The 22,149-nt window shown below is 38.9% G+C and overlaps 1 protein-coding gene across 1 annotated transcript in view; it reads right to left on the bottom strand.

Moving 5' to 3' along the window:
- Nucleotides 1–18,285: 18,285 nt before the first annotated feature.
- DGKK (diacylglycerol kinase kappa) overlaps nt 18,286–22,149 on the bottom strand; it is a 148,562-nt gene continuing 144,698 nt past the window's right edge. Inside the window, exons 26-28 of the mRNA XM_044911813.1 lie at nt 21,215–21,325; nt 19,471–19,594; nt 18,286–18,365 (exon numbers count right to left, since the gene is read on the bottom strand). Coding sequence (XP_044767748.1) covers nt 18,286–18,365; nt 19,471–19,594; nt 21,215–21,325 — 315 coding nt within the window. The remainder of the gene's footprint in view (nt 18,366–19,470; nt 19,595–21,214; nt 21,326–22,149) is intronic.

The raw sequence follows: 22,149 nt of genomic DNA, 5'->3' as shown, positions 1-22,149 counted from the left end.
CAGTTTCCCATTTCCCCTCCAAACTTGCTTTGCCTTGGCGACCAGACATCACTGGGTTCCCTCGTGCCCCGTTCCATTATTTTGCAGGGTGACTAAAGGGTACAGGCAGAGGTCTAAGTTGCTCGGCAGTGATTCAGCTTGCATAGCCAACTTCGCATAAACATGCTAAAAGCACTAGGCTGGAATCCCTCTTGCAAATTCCAGCCTCACTGAAAGGAAGTATCTTATTACCTGCTTTTTAATTCTGGAACTTCATCAAAGGAAAAAATGAACTGATTTGATTATTCCGCCCCGCTCCCACATTTTTTCGACTCTGTTCTTCTTTAGAAGTGATTGTGGAACCATCAATCATTTTTGTGGTCGTTCCTGTCTCCAAATTTATTTTACACTTAATCACTACTTCAAAATTAAGACAACTATTAGACCTGGGTCTTGTTATTTAGTTCTTTATTAAAGAAGCACATCTAATTCTTTATCAAGAATTTTTTATATTTTGATGACTCTAGATCAGTGCAATTGGTTTTCATTGTAACCTTATTGTAACAGTTTTATTGAGATATAATTCACATATCATACAATTCACCCATTTAAAGTGTACAATTCAGTAGTTTTCAGTATATTCACAAGAGTTGTACATCTATAGCCATAATCTAATTTTGGAACATTTTCATCACCCCAAAAAGAAACCCTGTACCCATTAGCAGTTAACCCCAGTCCTACGCACTCCCCTACCCCCCAGCCCTAGGCAACCACTAATTTTTTTGTCTCTATAGATTTGCCTATTCTGTACTTTTCATATAAACTAAATCATACAATGTGTAGCCTTTTGTGTCTGGCTTCTTTCTCTTAGCATAATGTTTTCCAGGTTTATCCATGTTGTGGTAGGTGTCAGTACTTCATTTCCTTTTATTGCTGAATGATATTCCATTTTATGAATATACTACATTTTGTTTAGGCATCAGTTGATGGAAATCTGTTTTTTCTCCCTACTTTTTGGCTATTATGAGTAATTCTGCTATGAGCATTCATGAACAAGTTTTCGTGTGGACATATATTTTCATTTCTCTTGTGAATATACTTAGGAGTGGAATTGCTGGATTATGTACTATTTTACATCTCTTTGAGCAGTATATGAGGGTTCCAATTTCTCTACGTTCTTTCTAACACTTGTTATTATCTGTCTTTTTAATTATAGCCATCCTGGGGTGCTTGGGTGGCTCAGTCTTTTAAGTGTCTGCCTTCAGCTCAGGTCATGATCCCAGGGTCCTGGGATTGAGCCCCTCATCAGGTTCCCTGCTCCGCGGGAAACCTGCTTCTCCCTCTCCCACTCCCCCTGCTTGTGTTCCCTCTCTCACTGTGTCTCTCTCTGTCAAATAAATAAAATAAAATCTTAATTATAGCCATCCTAGTGGGAGTGAAGTATCTTCTTATGGTTTTATTTTGCATTTCATTGATGGCCAGTGATGTTGAGCATTTTTTTATGTGCTTATTTGCCATTTGTTTATCCTCTTTGGAGAGATATCTATTCAAGTTCTTTGCCCATCTTTAATTGGGTTATTTGTGTCTTTATTACTGAGTGGTAAGAATTCTTCATATATTCTGGATCATATATATGATTTGCAAATATTTTCTCTGATTCTATGGATTGTCTTTTCACAAGATAATCTTGAAAGTGCTGTTTGAAACATAAAAGTTTTTAATTTTGATGAAGTCCTATTTATCCATTTTTTCGGATATTTTTGCTTTTGTGTCACAGCTAAGAAACCATTCCCTAGGGACACCTGGGTGGCTCAGTCAGTTAAGCATTTGTATTCGGCTCAGGTCACGATCCCAGGGTCCTGGGATCGAGTCCCGCATCAGGCTCCTTGCTCAGTGAGGAGCCTGCTTCTCCCTCTCACTCTGCCTACTTGTGCTCTCTCTCTGTCAAATAAATAAATAAAATCTTAAAAAGAAAAGAAACCATTGCCTAGTCCATTTAAGTCTTACATTTAAGTCTTAAATCTATTTTGAATTAATTTTTATATATTGTGAGATGTAGGTTTCCAACTTCATTTTCCTACATGTGGATATCCAGTTGCTCTAGCACCGTTTTTGGAAAAGACTAATGCTTTCTCTGCTTAATTATCTTGGCACCTTGTTTACTGACTGTAAATGTGAGAGCTTATTTCTGGGCTCTCAGTTCTATTCTGCTTTTACCTATATGTTTATCCTTATGCCACTACCACACCATCTTGATTATTGTAGCTTTCTAGTAAGTTTTGAAATTGGGAAATTGTGAGTTCTACCACTTCGCTTCTCTTTTTCAAGATTGTTTTGCTATGCATTTCTAAATGAATTTTCGCATCAGCTTGTCAATTTCTGAAAAGAAAGCTGGCATTTTCATAGAGATTGCATTGAATTTGTAGGCCAGTTTAAGGAGTATTGCCATCTTAACCATATTACATCTTCTAATCTATGAACATGTATTTTGTGCTAGTCTCAGCCTGTTGATAACCAGTGTTGTGGCTGGACCTGCTCTGATCCTTGTGGTTCTTATTACGATTGCAAGAGGCCCTTAGCAGTAAACATCAGGAAATTCTGAAAGAGACAAGATTTATTACTTACAAGTTCTGGAAATTACACAGCACATGTAGAGGCACATAGCAAGGTCTAATTGTGGTGGGGGAAGAGGGAGAGGGAAAGGGAGAGTCCTTGCACACACAGGCCTAGGGTTCTGCTTCTATTGAGGTTGAGGGTGGAGACCTAGGGTTTTGTGGGCTCATTCTTTATTGGTGAATTTAAAACCTAAGAGCAAGAATGTAAAGTATGGGAAGAGAAAAAACAATTGGCCCAAATGATCAGTTATCAAAATCAATCAAAGAGACATGAGGGGACTGGCATTGTATTTAAGTCAGGCACTTGCATTATGAAAAACAAAACAATAACAACCCAACTATTAGGGATTGCATTACAACATGGTATGTCTTTTATTTATGTCTTTGATTCTTTTCAACAATGTTTTTATAGTTATCAAAGTATAAGCTTATATTTCTTTTTTTTTTAAAGATTTTATTTATTTATTTGAGAGAGAGACTGAGAGAGAGAGAGAGCATGAGAGGGGGGAGGGTCGGGAGGGTCAGAGGGAGAAGCAGACTCCCTGCCGAGCAGGGAGCCCGATACGGGACTCGATCCAGGGACTCCAGGATCATGACCTGAGCCGAAGGCAGTCGCTTAACCAACTGAGCCACCCAGGCGCCCATAAGCTTATATTTCTATTGTTACATTTATTCCTAAGTATTTTTTTTAATGGAGCCATCAGTCTTGATCACTTTCAATTTCTTGCATACATGTTTTGATTATGGCCTTACAAAAGGGTGGCCTCATTAAGTCTTGCCAACTTTACCTCCTAACTATTTCTTGAATTGGCATTTTCATCATAGTGTCTGTCTACCACTGCCCAGGTTTGAGATCTTATCTTTTGTGTGGATTATTTATGGGACTTTCCTAACTGGTCTCCTTATCTTCAATTTTGTTCCCTTCATACAATGACCAGAATGATTTATTTAAAATTCAATTCTTGATTACAGTTCTGAGTAAGATGGTTAAGCGCCTGCTACTCTTTGTCTCTCACTGAACACAATCATAAAATCTGGACAGAGTGCATGGCACAGCTATTTGAGAATTCTGAAAAGTAAGCAGCTTAAGGCAGATTGGAGAACACCAAAATTTGAGGAACCAGCAAACCAGTGGAGAGTTTCCCACTCTTTTCCCGCTCTCAGATTCTCCAACTGGAACTTCATGCAGCTGAAAACCTGGAAGTGAGCACTGTAGTACAGACAGAGAACTCCAGGGGAGTTCTCTAGTACTGGATTGAAAAGTGAGGGGGGGCAGAAATCTCCCATTCTTTTTCTTTATTTCTCTCTTCTCTCACATCCCAATCCCCAGGCGATTATGCAGTGGCAGCAACTGTAGTGGCAATGAGAACCTTTAGGAACCAGTAGTCTTAGAGAGATGAACCTTAATTGTTATTTGAAGGAGCTGTGGCCACAGAGAGTAGAGCCATACACTGTTGCTTTTTTATATCTCTGTTCTTCCACTGTTTGTCTTCAGAGGTAGCACAATTGCAGAAGTGAACAATTTCTGACCACAGGACTGAAAGGAAGTCCAGCAATTGGATAGTGCTGGCAAGAGGTTGCAGCTCAGGAAAGTGACCTCAAAGTTTTTTTTAGAGACTTTTTAAAACAACTCTCCTTTATTTTTTAAAAAAGATTTTATTTATTTTAGAGAGAGAGCATGAGTGGGGGAAGGGGAAGAAGGGGGGGGAGAGAGAGAGAGAGAGAATCCCAAGCAGACTCTGCACTGAGCATGGAGCCCAACGCAGGGCATGATCCCAGGACCCTGAGATCATGACCTTGGCCCAAATCAAGAGTTGGACGCTTAAACAACTGAGCCATCCAGGTGCCCCTCAAAGATTTTTTATGAGCTTCTGGGTATGTGCCACTAACCTGTGTATGAGTTGATCAGATCCTAATTAGCATACCAAAGAATTTGAGAACTGAGTTAACAGATATACATCTAGGTTCCAGACTGATCACTTAGTGACAAACATACCCTAGGCAGATCTGAAGAACACTTCAAAGGCTTTGAACTGAGCTGACATTGGACCATGAGCCCACAGAAGGCTGGTGGGAATGTGTGGCCTAACCTAATTGGATTGCTAAAGCAAAAATATGTTTTCCATACAATTTAAGCAAGTCCTAGAGTTTTATTTATTAATTAATTATTTATTTATTTTAAAGATTTTATTTATTTGACAGAGAGAGACATAGTGAGAGAGGGAACACAAGCAGGGGGAGCGGGAGAGGGAGAAGCAGGCTTCCCGCTGAGCAGGGAGCCCGATGCAGGGCTCGATCCCAAGACCCCGGGATCATGACCTGAGCTGAAGGCAGATGCTTAATGACTGAGCCACCCAGGCGCCCCAGGAAGTCCTAGAGTTTTATAATGTCATATTCAAAATATCCAGAAGATACTCTGGAATTAATAGGCATACAAAGAACCATGAGCATCTCAATTTGCATGGCAAAAGACAACAGATATCAATTACAAGAAGATATGAATATTGCAGTTATCTGACAAAGACTTTAAATCAGCTACTATTAAAAAACAAACGCAAACACTTTTGGAACAAATGTTAAAATACAGTCTCATCCAATAAATAGAAGATATAAAGAAGTAGAAATCAAGTGGAAACTTCAGAATTGAAAAATACAATAACAAATTAAAAAAAAAAAAAACCCTTGGGGCTCCTGGGTGGCTCCTGGTTTCATTGATTTGATGCCTCAGGTCATGATCCCAGGGTTCTGGGATTGAGCCCTGTGTCAGGCTCCCTGCTTGGCAGGGGAGTCTCCCTCTCCTTCTCCCCCTGCTTGTGCGTGTGCACTCTCTCTTTCTCCCCCTCTCTTTCTCAAATAAATAAAATCTTTTAAAAAATTATGCAATACAAACAACAGAGCAAACAAAGATTAGCCTCAGGGACATGTGGGGCAATTTAATAAAAAGTCTATCAGTTGTGCCATTGGGGTCTCAGAAAGAGAGGAGAAAGAAGTGCTGAAAAAAAATCTGAAGAAATAGTGGCTGAAAAATTGCAAATTTTGGTGAAAGGCACCAACCTGTAGATTCAAGAAAATGAGTAAATTCCAACCAGGACAAACCAAAAGAAACCCATACATCATAATTAAACTGATGAAAAATAAAGACAAAAGAATCTTGAAAGCATCCAGAGAGAAATGATGCATTATATATAGGGGAACAATGATTTGAATGGCTGCAGATTTCTCATCAGAAACTGTAGATCAGAAGGAAGCAACACAAAATTTTTCAAGTGTTGAAAAATTTATCAATCCAGAATTCAATATCCAACAAAAAGTATCCTTTAGGAATGAAGATAAAATTTAAAGTACAATTTCAGATGAAGGAAAACTAAGAAAATTCATAGTAAGACCTGCTGAAAAAGAATTGCTAAAGGACTTTCTTCATACAGAAATGAAATTTTGCCAGAAGGGAAATTGGATCATTAGGAATTTAAAAAACAACAGAAGTGGTAAATATCTGGGTAAATACAATAGACTATTTTTCTTCTTTTGAGTTTTGATTGAAAGTAAAACAACATTTTCTGATGGGATTTTCAGTGTATGTAGATGTAATACATGAGACAATGATAGCATAAAGTGGAGAAGGTAGAGGGCCCAGTATGCTGGTAAGGATTTTACATTGCAATTGAAGTGGTGAAATATTGATTCTAAGTAGACTGTGAAAGGTATGTATTTTGTAATCCCTAGAGCAACTACTAAAAGTTATACAAAGAGATGTCAGAGTCACAATAGACATATTAAAATGGGATACTAAAAAATGTTCAAATCTAAAAGAAGGCAGGAAAAGGGAAACGGGAATAAAAACCAGAGAGACCAAACAGAAGACACATAGTAAAATGACAAATCTCAATCCAGTCATATCAATAATTATACTAAATGGTCTAAACACATTAATTAAAAGACAGATTGCTGGAATGGATTAAAAAACAAGACCCAACCAGATGCCACCTACAGAAACTAACTTCAAAAATAATTACATAGATAGGTTAAAAGCAAAAGGATGAAAACACACCATTCAAAAACTAATCAAAAGAGAGTTGAAGTGGCTATATTAACATCAAAGTTGACTTCAGAGCCAAGAAATTGCAACAGGGATATTATATATTAGTAAAAATGTCAATTCATGAGAAGGCATGACAATCTAAACTATGTTTACTCCTAATAACAAGTTCAAAATACAAGAGGCAAAAGTTGACATAGCTGAAAGAAGAAACAGACAAATCTACAATTATAGCTTCAGTAATTGATGGGAAGTAGACAAAATCAGAAAGGATATTTGAACAACACCATCAATCCACTGACTCCAACTGACATTTATAGAATACTCCACACAATGACAGCAGGAATAGATATTCTTCTCAAGTGCACATGGAACATTCACCAAGACAGACCATGTCCTAGGTAACAAAAGAAGCCTTTTAAAAAAGTTTTTAAATTCCACTTAGTTAACATGCAGTGAAATATTAGTTTCAGGTGTATAATATACTGTATGGTGACTAACATAACATAATAAAAAATATATAGTAATTCAACAATTCCATACATCACCTGGTGCCAATCACAAGTGCACTTCTTGTCTCTATCACTTATTTGACCCATCTACCCACCCACCTTCCTTCTGGTAACTATCAATTGTTTCTCTAGTTAAGAGTCTGTTCATCAGAGATATTGCCCTGTAGTTCTTTTTTAATAGGGGCTTTATCTGGTTTTGGTATCAGGTTTAGTGCTGGCCTCATAGAATTAATTTGGAGTTTTCCTTCCTTTTCTGTTTTTTGAAATAGTTTGAGAAGAATAGGTATTAACTCTTCTTTAAATGTTTGCTAGAATTTGCCTATGAAGCCACCTGGTCCTGGACTTTTCTTTGTTGGGAGTTTTTTGATTATGGATTCAAATTCTTTGCAGGTTATTAGTCTGTTCAAATTTTCTATTTCTCCTGTTTCAGTTTTGGTAGGTTATATGATTGTAGGAATTTACCCATTTCTTCTAGGTTGTCCAATTTGTTGACATATAGTTTTTCATAATACTCTCTTAGGATTGTTTGTATTTCTGTGGTGTTGGTTGTTATTTCTCCTCTCTCATTTGTGATTTTATTCTTTTGGGTCCTTTCTCTTTTCTTTTTGATAAGTCTGGCTAGAGGTTTATCAATTTTATTAATTTTTTCAAAGAACCACCTCCTGGTTTCATTGATTTGTTCTGTTGTTTTTTAAGCTTCTATATAGTTTATTTTTGCTCTAATCTTTATCATTTCCTTCCTTCTGCTGGCTTTAGGCTTCATTTGTTCTTTTTCTAGCTCCTTTAGGTGTAAGGTTAGGTTGTTTGAGATTTTTCTTGCTTTTTTGAGGTAGGCCTGTATTGCTATATACTTCCCTCTTAGAACCACTTTTGCTGCATCCTAAAGGTTTCAGATCATTGTGTTTTCATTCTCTTTTGTTTCCATGTATTTTTTTTCTTTGATTTCCTGGTTGTTTAGTAGCATGTCATTTAATCTCCATGTATTTGTGGTCTTTCCAGATTTTTTTCTTGTGGATGACTTCTAGTTTCATAGCATTGTGGTCAGAAAAGGTGCATGGTATGACTTCGATCTTCTTGAATTTGTTGAGGCCTGTTTAGTGTCCTAATATGTGATCTGTTCTGGAGAATGTTTTATATGCCCTTGAGAAGAATATATTCTGCTGTTTTATGATGGAATATTCTGAATATATCTGTTAAGTCCATCTGTTCCCATGTGTCATTCTAAGCCATTGTATATTTCTTTATTGTTTATTTCTTTATTATTTTTATTTTTCAAGGTTTTTATTTTGGATACCAAATGAAATCTCTTGGTAACCTAAACTAACAGACTATTTAAATATTTACCTCTATTCAGGTCTAATGTGTGTTCATGGAATTTTATTTTATTTCATTTTTTATTATTATGTTCAATTAGCCAACATATAGTACATCATTAGTTGTTGAGATGTTCTGTCCATTGATGTAAGTGGGGTATTAAAGTCCCCTACTATGATTGTATTATTATAGATTATTTCCGTTATGTTTTTTATTGTTTTATGTATTTGGGTACTCCCATTTGGGGTATGTAAATATTTTAATTGTTATATCTTCTTGTTGGGTTGTCCCCTTTATTATTATATAGTGCCCTTCTTTGTCTCTTGTTACAGTCTTTTTTTTTTTTTTTATAAGATTTTATTTATTTATTTGACAGAGAGAGACACAGCGAGAGAGGGAACACAAGCAGGGGGAGTGGGAGAGGGAGAAGCAGGCTCCCCACAGAGCAGGGAGCCTGATGTGGGACTCGATCCCAGGACCCTGGGATCATGACCTGAGCCAAAGGCAGTCGCTCAACCGACTGAGCCACCCAGGCGCCCTATTACAGTCTTTGTTGTAAAGTCTAGTTTGTTTGATATAAATATTGATTCTACAGCTTTCTTTTTGGCATCCATTTGCATGATAAATGTTTCTTCATCCCCTGACTTTTAATCTGCAGGTGTCTTTATTTTTTTTATTTTTATTTTTTAAAGATTTTATTTATTTATTTGACAGAGAGAGAGACAGTGAGAGAGGGAACACAAGCAGGGGGAGTAGAGGAGGGAGAAGCAGGCTTCCCGCAGAGCAGGGAGCCCGATGCGGGGCTCGATCCCAGGACCCTGGGATAATGACCTGAGCCAAAGGCAGACGCTTAACGACTGAGCCACCCAGGGGCCCCTGCAGGTGTCTTTAGATCTAAAATGAGTCTCTTCTAGGCAGCATATGGATGGGTCTTGTTTTTTTTTTTTTTTTAAATCCATTCTGACACTCAGTGTCTTTTGATTGGAATATTTAGTCCATTTACATTCAAAGTAATTATTGATAGATATGTATTTATTGCCCTTTTATTACTGGTTTTGTCATTGTTTCTAGAGATTTTTTCCAGTCCTTCTGTCTTTCATGTTTTGCTGATTTTCTTTAGTGATATATTTGGATTTCTTTCTCTGTATTCTTTGCATATTTATTATTGGTTTTTGATTTGTGGTTACCATTAGGTTTGTATATAACCTTTTCTGCATATAGCAGTCTATATTAAGTTGATGGTCATTTAAGTTTGAACCCATTTTCTCCTCTCCTCCCCACCTTTTAGGTATATATTATTATATTTTGTATCCTTTTTTGTGAGTTCCTTGACTGATTGTTTACAGAAATATTCATTTTTAGTGCTTTTGTGTTTCCTACCTCTATATTGTCACTTTTGGTGTCTCCTTTCTTTCTTTTTTTTTTTTTAAAGATTTTATTTATTTATTTGACAGAGAGAGACAAAGCGAGAGAAGGAACACAAGCAGGGGGAGTGGGAGAGGGAGAAGCAGGCTTCCTGCCGAGCAGGGAGCCTGATGCAGGGCTCGATCCCAGGACCCTGAGATCATGACCTGAGCTGAAGGCAGACGCTTAACGACTGAGCCACCCAGGTACCCCTTGGTGTCTCCTTTCCACTCAGAGTCCCCTTTAATATTTCTTGCAGGGCTGGTTTAGTGGTCACAGACTCCTTTAGTTTTTGTTTGGCAAACTCTTTATCTCTTCTTCTGTTCTGAATGATAGCCTTGAGCCTTGTTGGATAGTGTATTCTTGGTTGCAGATTTATCCCACTCAGCACTTTGAATATATCTTGCCACTCCCTTCTATCTTGCAAATTTCTGTTGGAAAAGTCTCCTGCTAGCCTATGGGTTTTCCCTTGTAAGTTACTGACCTCTTTTAAGATTTTTTTATCACTTTATTTTGCAAACTTAATACAGTAAGTTTTGGTGTGGGTCTGCTTTTGTTGATTTTGATGGGAATTCTCTGTGCCTCCTGCATCTGGAAAAGAAGCCTTACACAATTAAAAATAATTGAGGGACACATGGGTTTCTTAGTTGGTTAAGTGTCCAACTCTTGATTTCAGCTCAGGTCATGGTCTCCAGGGTCCTGAGATCAGGCCCCACATCAGCCTCCATGCTTAGTGCAGACTCTATTGAGATTCTCTCTCTCCCTCTTCCATTGCCTGTCCCCCTGCTTGCACACATGCTCTCTCTATAATAATAAATAAAATCTTTAAAGAAAATAATTGAAATCATACAAAGTGTGTTATCTGACCACAGTGGAATTAAACTAGAAATCAGTAACAGAAAAATAATGGTAAACTCTTCAAACACTTGGAAATTAAATAATATAGTTCTAAATAATCCATGGGTCAAAGAGATGTCCAGTAGTAATTAGGAATATTTTGTATACAATGAAAATTAAAATACAGTATCAAAATTGGTTGAAAAAAAGCAGTGACTTGAGGGAAATTTATAGCATTAAATGGTGATATTAGAAAACAAGGAAGATCTGACATCAATAACTTAAGCTTTCATCTTAAACTAGAAAAAGAACACAATAAATCAAGCAGAAGGAAAGAAATAATAAACAACAACAATCAATGAAATTGAAAACAAAAAAATGGAGAAAACCAATGAAACCCAAAACTGGGTCTTTGAAAAGATCAGTAAAATTAATAAATTTCTAGTTCAGCTAAACAAAGGGAAATGAGAGAAGATTCAAATTACCAATATCAAGAATGATCACTACAGACCTTGCATTCATTAAAAGGCTATTGAATACTAAAAACAATTCTATGAATGTAAATGTGACATCTTAGATGAAATGGACCAATTTCCTGAAAACCACAAACTACCAATGTCATCCAAGATAAAATAGATAATCCAAATAGAAATTGAATTCATAGTTAAAAACCTTCCCCAAAAGAAATCTCCATTACCAGGTGTTTTCACTGGCAAATTCTACCAAACATTTAAAGATATATAAACATATAAATTCTACACAATCTCTTATAGAAATTAGAAAAAGCAGGGCACCTGGGTGGCTCAGTCAGTTAAAAGGCTGTCTTTGGCTCGAGTCATGATCCCAGAGTCCTGGGATAGAGCCCCCGCCTGGCCTCCCTGCTCAGGGGGAGTCTGCTTCTCCCTCTGCCCCTTCCCCCTGCTCATGTACTCACTCTCTCTCTCTCAAATAAATAAATAAAATCTTTAAAAAAAGAAAACAGAAAAGGGAACACTTTTCAACTCATTTTATGAGGCTAGCTTTACCCTGATACAAAAACCAAAGGCAGTATGTAAAAAAAGAAAATTACAGATCAATATCCCTCATAAGCATAGACTCAAAGATCTTTAACAAATCCAACCCCGAAGTAATATACCACAAAGTAAGGTTCATCCTGGGAATACAAGGCTGTTTCAATCTTTGAAAATCAATCAGTGTAATCAACCATATTAAGAGTTTAAAGAAGAAAAATCACGTATCAATTGATATGGAAGAGATATTTGACAAAATTTAACATCCATGATAAAAATGATCAAACTAAGAATAGATGGAAACTTTCTCAACCTGATACAGGTTGTCTCCAAAAATCTACATGTAATGTATTTAATGGTAAAAGACTGAATACATTACTTCTAAAATTAGGAACAAGGCAAGGATATTCACTTTTACCAGTCCTATTCAACATTATACTGGAAATTTTAAGCAGTGCAGTGAGACAAGGAAAAGAAGTAAGAATACAGATTGGAAAGGAAGAAATAAAATTGATTTTTTTTTTTTTGCAGATGGCATGATTATGTGTGTAGAAAATCTCAATCTACAAAAAACTAGAACTAATATTTTGTTTAGCAGAGTCATAGAACACAAGATCAACACACAAAAATCAATCACATTTCTATATTCGGGCAATGTACAAGGAAATTGAAGCTTTAAAATGCCATTTATAAAAATTTATAAATTATAAATAAATTTGTAAATTTATTAAAAATTTTATTAAAAATTTCATTAAAAATGCTTAAGTATAAATCTAGTAAAACATTTATAAAATCTATGTGGTGGAAGATGCAGAATGCTGATGAAAGAAATCATATAAATTGATAGGCTTCATGTTCATGGAATGGAAGTGTCATCTTAGTAAAGATGTCACTTCTCAAATTGGTCTATAGATTTAACTCAATACCAGTCAAAGTTCTAGCAGGATTTCTTTTTGTAGATATAGATAAACTGATTGTAAAATTTACATGGGCAAATGAACTAGAATAGCTAAGATAATTTTGAAAAAGAATAAAGAAGGAATCATACCACCTGATTTAAAGACTTACTATAAAACTATAGTAATGAATATGGTATGTTACTGGGGAAGAAGAGAAAGAACAATATAATGAATAGAGAGTCCAGAAATAGACCCACACAATTATGGCTGTAGGTGTAAAAGCAATTCAATGATAAGAGCAGTTTTTTCAATACATGGTGTTGGAACAATTGGACATCCATGTGGTAAAGAATGAACCTTCATCTAAACCTCATACATTATACAAAAATTAACTCAAAGTGGGTTATGTATCTAAAATTAACATATAAAACTATAAAACCTTTAGAATTCAACATAAAATCTTTATGACCTGGGGTTAAATTTGGTTTTCTGAGCAGCAGCACTATTGACATTTTAGGCTGGATAAATAATTCTTTGTTGTGGGAATTTTCCTGTGCATTGTAGGATATTTAGCAGTTTCTCTGGCCTTTACACATTGAATACCAGTAGCACCCCACTCTCATGGTGTGGCAACCAAAAATATGCCTAGACAATTGCCCAATTTCCCTGGGGGCCATGTTACCCCTGGTTGAGAACTACTGAGTTAGAGGAAGAGTTCTTAGATATGACACTAAAGGCACAATCCATAGAAGAAAAAAATGAATTGTACTTTCTATAAAAATGTAAAATTTTTCCCCTGAAAGATACTGTTGAGAGAATGAGAAGGCAAACTAACGATTGGTGAAAGATATTTGTAAATCGTATATCTGAGAAAGAATTTGGATGCAGAATTATATAAAGAATTCTGAAAACTCAACGAGTAAATGAAAAAACACAATTACAAATATAAGGAAAAGAATTTGAACAGACACTTAACCAAAGAGGACTTAAGTATGACAAATAAGCACATAAAAAGATTTTTAACATCCTCTATGATGCTATGATGAGGTGCCACTAAACATCTCTTAGAATGGCTAAAGTAAAAATTACTAAATTCCAAGAGCTGGTGAGGATGTGGAGCAAGTAAAACTCTCAAACATTGCTAGTTTGGATGCAAAATGGTACAGACACTCTGAAAAATAGTTTGGAAATTTCTTATTAAATGAAACATGCATTATGATATAACCCAGCAATCCCACTCGTGGGTATTTATCTTAGAGAAGTGAATACAATAACCTGTATATTAATGTTTATAACAGCTCTATGCATAATTGCACCAAACTGGAAGCAACCTAAAGGTTCTTTCGTAAATGGATAAACAAACTGGTAGATCCATACAGTGGAATGCTATTCAACAATGAGAAGGAACAAACTATTGATTCACATGACAACTTGAAAGAATCTGAAAGGCTTTATGCTGAGTTTAATAAGCTTATCTCAAAATGTTACATATTCTATGAACATTCTTGAAAGGACTAAACTGTAGGGATGGAAAATAGTTCAGAGGTTAGAGTTAGGGTTAAGGAATAAGTCTTTAAATCACGAATGATACAAGAAATTTACTGGGGCAGTAGAAACTGTTCTGTTTCCTGATAGTAGTAGTGGTTACACAAATGTCTATATGTGTTAAAATTCACTGAATTATACACCAAAAGAAAAAAAAAGCAATTTTAGTGTATAATAATTAATAAAAAACCGAAGACAAATTGAATTCTGATGGTAATTCACTAGCCTACAGGATTGGTCTAAGCATCTGGATCCTGCAGAGAATTGAATTCTAAAACAATTACAATGGTAGTTATTTCCCCCACAGAATTGTCTCAAGTTGAGCTAGGTTTTAGAACTTTTTGTGGTAGCTCTTTCAGTGTTATGATCATCTTGATGGAGATTCTTGGCTTGTGCTGCTGCTGTCCTCCTCACCTTCTATTCCTGTGTGCATGTGACTTGTTTAGAGTTTGGATGACTACCCAAGTACTCCCCCCCCCTTTCCATTACTGTCCAGCTCCCCCCATGCTGAGGTAAATGATGAGACACTGGTGTTGATTACATTTATCCATTTATTAAAATATTTTAAGAAGCAAAACTTTATTAACTTTGAGGACTGGTGTTCCATTTGGCGGGGGGGAGGAGGAATAGGCACGCTTTAAGGACCTTTTCTTTCTGCTTTTTTTCTATTACCCCTAACTACCCTAGTTTCCTCCCCCAGCCACACCCTGGCCCTGCTGTTTATTTGCAGGGACCTCTGAGGAAACAAAAAACACAGAAGAGGAAACAACATGGATTACAGATTAGCAGACAAATAGACAAACGCAATTCCATAAACCATATAGCCAGTCAAGGTTCGTTACAGGATGGAATGGTGCTCATGGGGTTGGTTGCTTTGGTATCAGTTTCTACCTTTTATGAAGCTAAAATTCTTCTACTTGTGTCCTGAGAGAAGATGATGTTGACCCCAACTGTTTCTTCTGATCAACCTATAACCTAAGTTATTAAGTTGAAAATGTCTTCCTTATTCTTCCCCCGTCCTTTTGGACATAGCACAGGCCCTTTTGGGAGTGGGAACTGAAAGCTGCTGACCTCCTGTAGTATTGATACCAGAAACAGTTGATGGCAGTCCAAATCTATTGGTATTCTCATTCCCCACTCTTCTTCTGACCAGGAATTGCCCACTCAATCAATCCCTCAGAAAGTACTACCAAAGATGCAACCAAACCCCAGAACTTTGGCTCTTAATGGCATCTCTGAACATAATTAAGATGGATATTTGGTGTCTGGTCCCACCACCCGAGCAACTGTATTACTGCAAGTAGTAAACAATGAGGTTCTAAAAGCAGCTTATGCTTCTAGAGGCTTAGCCAACTCCCTTGAGAAAGAGATCACCACTTCTCGCTTTGTTTCCAAGATGTACATTTAAGAACAGGTGCTCAGCAAGCTGTCTTCCTTTTTGGGAATCAACTGGTAACTAGGCAATTTAGGAGGTAACCAAGCGATTTAGTAAGCCACACCTGCTCCTGGGTCTCATCAGCTATCAATTCTGCTCCATGAGTTGACTTCAACCCCAAATCCTAGTGGTTTCATTCAGTATCATTTTGACTCAGGGTGAGAGGACAGGATGGGTGAAAGGGAATCCAGATAATGCCACAGAGCAGCAGTAGCATTACAATGTACGACGACATATAGTAACTCAGCAAAGTAAGCACAAGAGATGGAGCCCTATTACAGTTTACTATCATTGGTGATAAAAATAATTACAAGACACAGCCCTGCTTAGGCACTGCCAAGATAAAGCTACCCTCTCCCAGGACTTCCTTCTGTTCCCTAAAATTTGCTCATTTGGAAATTTTCCGTTTTGAAAAAGGCTCTTCTGAGAAAAAAATGTAACTTGGTTCCCAACTCCGTGAGTGACTGTGTGTGCAACTGTTAATGCATGCAGCCACAGCAGAGCCAAGTCAGGCTGCAATGGTGACCTTGCTGATTTGATCTAATACCTCCTCCTGGGAAGAAAGAGTGATGCAGAGAAAGCCAAAGACACAGCAACAGTACACTTCCCACTCAAATACATACAATAAGTTAACATATTTCTGATGCTTAAATAAGTTTTAAATGTTTTCTCTCGTCTTTTTCCATTAACTTTCTTCTCTAGTTGTAGAGCTAGGACTTTTTTGTTTGTTTGGCACAGCAATCAGACATATGGGGACTATCCCCTTGTTAGTATTTTTCTCCTCACCCCTGCAGAGGTGGAACACAGGTGGCTGGTTTAAGTGGGCTAGGCTGGTGGAGTTCCAGAGCTGAGAACCAGTGCTTGGAGTCTGGATTGTGCACCTCGATGAACCAGCCATTGGACTGAGTCAGGTAATTGAGCACGCTAAGTTTGTCTAAGAAGTGGGGAGAGGCCAGCTTTCTGGCTTTCTCTTGATAAGTGGGAAGGGACACTTAACGAAAGCTATGAGTTGAAGGGGGTGGGGTGGTAATGCAAGGCAGACCAGAGAGAACCTCGCTGGACACTAGCATTTGATTAGATTTGCCTGACTGGGTGCAGGCATTCAAAAAATGTGAACTGGAATTTGGAGCAATTTTGGCCTAGTTTGTTTCCATGAGAAATTTGGAAGAACCATGGGAAAAGCAGAGGCTTTTAGCCTCCATTTTCCCAGGCCCGTGTTCTTTCTGATCACTCTGAATGCCCCCTGTACTCAAGGGAAAGGAGCAAGATGGGAGATTCAAAGGTGATTTGGGGACTGACCCAACAGCCTGTCCAGAAGACTCAGGCCAAGATGGAGCTTGTGGGGAAGGGCCTAGGCTGTGACTTGTCAGGCAGTCCCTAGCTCAGGCATCTAAGTCACAGAGCTCAAGGCCTGGTTGCTCCATATAGTCTTTACTGGAGAAGGGGACAGCACAGTTTGGGGCAGTTGCTGATGTAGAGTCCAGGACAAATAGAGCAAAAAAGGCAGCATGCCAGCTTAGCCCCCTTCTCTAGGGCGTTGGTGTTTTTGTTCCCCCTTCCGTGGCCTGGCTCAGAATTTTACCGGGGGGGGGGGGCGGGGAGGGCGTCAGAATCAACTGGGCTATAGGTAGATCCCAGCCACTTCTAAGACGCTGAAAATGCACCAAAAGATTAGAAGCTCCACCAAGAACTAGGGCAGTTGGTAGAGGCATGTATGTGTGTGTAGGGTAATGGGAGTGGGGGATGGGATCAGGGTGCGGAGGGATTCCTGGGTTAGCACAATAAATTATAGGGCCACTTAGAGGTCGAGTTGTATTTTCAGTTCTTAAAAAGAAAAAAAATATATATATACATCTTTATGTCTCTGTACATAATCTATACTGCAGCACAGCGGCAAAACATTTAGTTAAAAAATCCAGCGAGAATGCAGGCAAACACTCCATGGAGGCATGCAGGCTAGGGTCAAGGCAGTAGCAGGGGATCCTATATGGTTGCCATAGAGGTGAGTTCCAATCAATGGGCCCACCCAGCCACCAGAGCACCACCTGGACATGTGCAAAGACATACATGCACACATGGAAAAACACAAAAGGTTTGCAGAGAAAGTAGTCACCATGTCTATAAGAAAAGATTTCACATGGTCATTGTAACAGGCAAGTGGACAAGCCCCCAGGACCTAGTTCTCATCTTAATAAGCCAAGTAGAAGAGACCTCCTGAAGTTACAAGTTGCAACTGGCAGGGATTGGGGGAGAAACAACCAAGCCTGGCTGTCCTCACCCCTCTCCTTGTCTCCCTGAGAGTATTTCTTTCATTCATTCCCTAGCATCAACAGTTTCTCTGCTTATCAGAGAAAACTGTTCTCAAATTCCCTGAAGAGGTGAATTTTCTTGAATCCTTTGTAGATCCCAGGCCATTCATGAGCTTATCCCAGTTAAATACTGTAGTTGCTCAAGATGCACAGAGAAGGAGAACTGAACAAAACAACTCGGAACAAGAATCTTTGGCCAACGAGAAAATGTAAACCTCTAAGGAGACCTGATTGAGTCCAGGAAAAGCATATTAGTGTAAAGAATTGGAGGATCTTTCTTGGTGGTGCTCATGTTTGTTCTGAAATAATTTAGTCTAGCCTATATTAAGGTTTTCAGAGTTTTGTAGTGGAATTCCAAACATTGTGAGTTCTCCTTCCAGCTTTTAAGGACTACAGTTGAAATCTTGATGATGTTGGAGGATCATCATCTTTCGCTTCATCTTCATGACTTCTGTGATGCCACAAACGTCCTTTAGAGAAAAAGCATGTATAGAAATGTTAGCACACTGCCAGATGCCCAAATATATGGCACCTAAAGAGAGCCAACAAAGAGTCTGTTAGGAGACAGACTGGTTTGTTTCTATTGTACCAACCATCTCTGAATCATCCAAGAATACCAGCTGACACCACGTGAGCCAAACACATGGGATGAGTTCTCAGAACCTGATAATCCATGGAACTGCTATTGACCCCTTCAGAGTCTTCTGAAAGACTTTCAAACACCGTGGTCTCCCATCTGGAAGATTCTTAGGAAATCAAACCAGTTGGACCAAACCTGAGAAAACATAGCTTGGTCCAAGACATTCTCTCTTGGCATCTGTGCAAATTGTCATTTCCTCAGAAACAAACAGGCACCCCTCCATCCCTTTTCCCCCATGCCAACTATTGGTATATCTCTCAAGCTTCCAGGTTATCTAGGCCCAAAATTTAGTAGAGACCACTGACATCAGAATTGGCATAACTGACAACTCTAGGGAAACCTTGTTTTGGGCCCCACTGACATCAATAATGCTTAAGTCCAACTCCAAAGAAGGGATGGAACCAAAATTCAAATAATGAAACATAGAAAACTTGCATTTCCAGGGATTTACAGATAAGGAATAACAGAGTTTACATAGGTCATAGAAATTATTCTTCACCCTGTAGGTGCCCAGCACTGATATCCCAACCCATCTCAAACGATACTGCTTTCTGGAGCACAACCAAAATCTTGTAGCTGTATTTGACTGGGAGAGTAATCTAAGTATGACTATTTTGCCATACTTTATCAACCAAGGACATGAATGGGTCAAGCAGAAAAGTGACTGTTCTCATTTTCTCTTCAGCTATCTGTATCACAGAGACCACATAGCGTGGTTCCTTCTCAGGTTCTTCCCACTGTCCATATCACTTTTTAACTCACACTTTGTCTAAGAGGCTGCTTGGCATTGTCTAAGGTTGGCTCCCAGCCCATCTCCCCCTCCATCACCACCATATCCATGAACATTTCTAATGTGAGCTTTAGGTCCCTGGGAGGTACCCGGGCTGCTGGGGAAGTCTTCATGACCCCTATGCCTGTGGAGTGGGGGCACTTACCAATAAAACCCTGGACTTGTTGGCCTGATTTAGGCTTGTCTTCCTCTTCTAGCTTCTTCTTCCCCAATTTGGGGAACTTAACTTTCAATCTGATGCTTCTACTGTCAGTGTCTGAAGACTGTTCCTGGGAAACCACAGCAAAAGGAAGGTCAGAATTAGTTGCCTAACATTCAGAAACAATTCCTAGAGGCCTGGCAAGTTGGTGAACAAGGATGGCTGCATAAAGCAGATAGATTTGCTATCTAAGTGTGGGAGACTAGTCCCATGCCCTAGGAAGGCAAATGATTTTTACCAAGATCCTATTCTGTGTCAGGTTCCTTGCTAAATACTTTAATAACTGCTCTCATATAAGCCCCCACACAACCTTGCAAAATGGCTATTAAATACTATTATTAAATCATCCCTATTTTATTTTAATTTTTTTAAAGATTTATTTATTTGACAGAGAGACAGCGAGAGAGGGAACACAAGCAGGGGGAGTGGGAGAGGGAGAAGTGGGCTTCCCATGGAGCAGGGAGCCCAATGCAGGGCTCGATCCCAGGACCCTGGGATCATGACTTGAGCCGAAGGCAGACACTTAACCACTGAGCCACCCAGGCGCCCCTATCATCGCTATTTTAGAAATGAGGAAACAATGGCTCGGAGAGGTAAAATATTTTGCCTGAGGCCATGTGGCTAGGGATTGGAAGGATGAGATTGCTAGGAGCACTGTTAGCTCATATGGCACCTCTGCATGAATTAGAAAAAGCACCCCTTCTTTCAGACATATGGTTTGATGAGCTACAACATACTTCCTTGGCCAAATGCCTTCATATAGGGAAGAACCTGCCTCACAGGCCACCTGCTTCCCTGACTGGAATGCAAAGAAGGTTCTCCACACATAGCTCTTAATTATGAATGTGTGTTCTCTGCTGTACAGATCAAACAGGCTCTTTAATTCCAGCTTAGCCTCCCAGCCCTCTCACTCCTGCTGAAGTGTGCTTATTTTACCACTGATCTTCGTAAAGCATAATTCCCAGGTTAACTTTGTTGCCAGAAAGTCCAGCCAAACACATTCCAAGAAACTTAGGGATTTTTCATCTTTTCAAGATATTTATACCTCCAATCCTCTCCATTAGAGAAAGGGTATAAACCTGTCCTCCTCCTCCTCCTGATCCGACTCTCCAAAAATGACAGCATCCCCACAGCTATATTGTAGCCACTGCTGCCATGCTTGATTTTCTTTTAAGCCACACACCTGTTAAGGGAAGGCACTGAGCCTGCTATCCTCCCAGAGTGGGAGGGACAGGAAGCAGCAGAGAGAGGTGTTTTAACCACCCATATGGCCCAGGCACCAACCATTTAGAACAGATGTTGGCTGCAAACAACTGGTATTGACCATAATGGTATGTGCCAGATGAAATCCAGTTCCTAGTAGCAGGTATTGGGCAGGGAGGGGGAATTGTGACCAGAGAACAGCATAGAAAAAACCAATCTTGCTTATTCTTTCCCAATCATCTCCTACCACAGAGTAGCTCTTCTTTTTGGTTATTTTTCCCATGGTCATCTAGTTTTTCAGTGTGCTTTCTGCCATGTCCTGTCTGCTTATGATGAGTAGATGGGAAGAGGGTGCTCCTTCAAGCTCAAGCTGAAAGCCACTACTGGATACCTTCTGCTACATCAGTCACTGGGTCCTGGCCCAAACTGGAAGGAACCAAGGAAGAAGCCCTATTCCTCTCTACTTCCTAATCCCCAGTTAACACACCTCTGGAACAAGGACTGAATTCAACCAGTCGATCTCGGATAGCTTTTCAAACTCCTTAGTCATGGTTTCCAGGGTAGTTCGCAGTGTGGCCTCATCCTCAGCATTTCTCAGCTGGTAAAGACAAGAAAAAGAGTGAGTATCCAGTGCCTAACACCCTGCCTTCATAAACTCTGGCTCTCTCCCACACTCCCAGTCCCTGCTAGTGGCCATGAGACCACAGGGTGCTAACTTGTATCTCCTTTGGCCATGGGATCGGTGGAAGGCGTAGCTAGCTCTTTACTTTCTCAATAGGGAGATCCAGGAAACAACCATATTGTGGTGATTTCCTTGGGGCTGGGCATGCTCACAGTCTGGCAAGCAGAGAGGCCTTTTGACCAGTATCAATTAACACAAGTTATACCCCTACAGCTTAGGGTCCAGAACAAGGGTCTTACCCCTGACCCTCAAGTCCCCGGAGACATCTAAGTGTCCCCCTAAATAACAGCTACCAATTTCTAGTACATGCTGTATGCCAGGCATTGTGCATACATGATATCATTCTATCTTCCCAATAACTTTATAATACCTTACGAGGTACTATTCTCATTTTATAGACAAGAAAACAAACTCGAAGTTTGGTGCTCAAGATCACGTGGCTAGATAGAAACTCAGATCTGTTTAACTCTATAGCCCACCCTATATACCACACTGCCCAGAAAAGATTTGTGAGGTGGTCAGATGCTGGGGGAATCTTTATTACATAGTTACCATAATTTAATGGCTCCTTTGTGAAGCAAGGAGAGGGCTAGAGAGAGATTGGCTCAAATTTTCCCTTTCTGGCAAAGACGGTCTGCCTCCCCAAGCTGTGCTTGCTTTCTTTTCTTTTCTTTTCTTTTCTTTCTTTCTTTCTCTTTCTTTCTTTCTTTCTTTCTTTCTTTCTTTCTTTCTTTCTTTCT

Source organism: Neomonachus schauinslandi, chromosome X, assembly GCF_002201575.2.
Source record: "Neomonachus schauinslandi chromosome X, ASM220157v2, whole genome shotgun sequence".
Taxonomy (NCBI): Eukaryota; Metazoa; Chordata; class Mammalia; order Carnivora; family Phocidae; genus Neomonachus; species Neomonachus schauinslandi.
This window is presented reverse-complemented; position numbering and strand designations above follow the sequence as displayed.